The sequence below is a fragment of the Mastomys coucha genome, unplaced genomic scaffold (genome assembly GCF_008632895.1).
Source record: "Mastomys coucha isolate ucsf_1 unplaced genomic scaffold, UCSF_Mcou_1 pScaffold13, whole genome shotgun sequence".
Taxonomy (NCBI): domain Eukaryota; kingdom Metazoa; phylum Chordata; class Mammalia; order Rodentia; family Muridae; genus Mastomys; species Mastomys coucha.
The window spans coordinates 54504024-54504646 of record NW_022196895.1 but is presented as its reverse complement, the minus strand read 5'-3'; the positions used below and the strand labels follow the sequence as shown (position 1 = coordinate 54504646).

The following is a 623-nucleotide window of genomic DNA, read 5'->3' as shown; positions in this document are numbered from 1 at the left end:
CTGACCTGTCCCAGGACCCTGTTTCTCCGAGGGTTGAGGGAGGCCCAGACTGGCCAGCCCGCAGCACCTCCACCATTTCTTTACAATTGTTTTAAATTTCCATTTTGCAGCACCTCCACCATTTCTTTACAATTGTTTTAAATTTCCATTTTATTTACTATCAATGCCTGTGTGCTCTGGTGATGCTGAGCCTAGCTGAAGTTTAAAAGGCAAGTCTTTCAGTGCTGTTAAATATTCAAGACTCCTAATTCCTCAGAAAGCTCAATGGAGAAGTTACTTGTAAGAAGAACACGTACCTCAAGAGCAAACATTCTGTCCATCATGCTTCTCGAGGAGGTGGCATCGGCGACGATGTGAACCTCGATGCCTCGGCCGACCAGCTCCAGGGCAGTTTGCTGGATACACACGTGTGTCTTTTAGGAAAGGAAAGCATCACACGTAAGGTCACCGTAATCGCTCGGTGCAAAGCTCAACAGCATCATTCTGACTCTCGAGAGTTAGGCGAGCCCCAGCACACGTCAGCATCTCCACAGGCAGAGAACTGGCTTTTATCAGTGCTTCTTACAGTCAGTCACCTTGAACACACTCTCAGAATACTGTTAAAGGTCTAATGATGTTCACCT

The 623-nt window shown here is 46.9% G+C and overlaps 1 protein-coding gene across 1 annotated transcript in view; it reads right to left on the bottom strand.

The window, feature by feature from the left end:
* The window catches only part of Isoc1 (isochorismatase domain containing 1), a 19836-nt gene that overhangs the window by 6776 nt on the left and 12437 nt on the right, over nucleotides 1-623 (bottom strand). Inside the window, exon 4 of the mRNA XM_031365740.1 lies at nucleotides 297-413. Coding sequence (XP_031221600.1) covers nucleotides 297-413 — 117 coding nt within the window. The remainder of the gene's footprint in view (nucleotides 1-296; nucleotides 414-623) is intronic.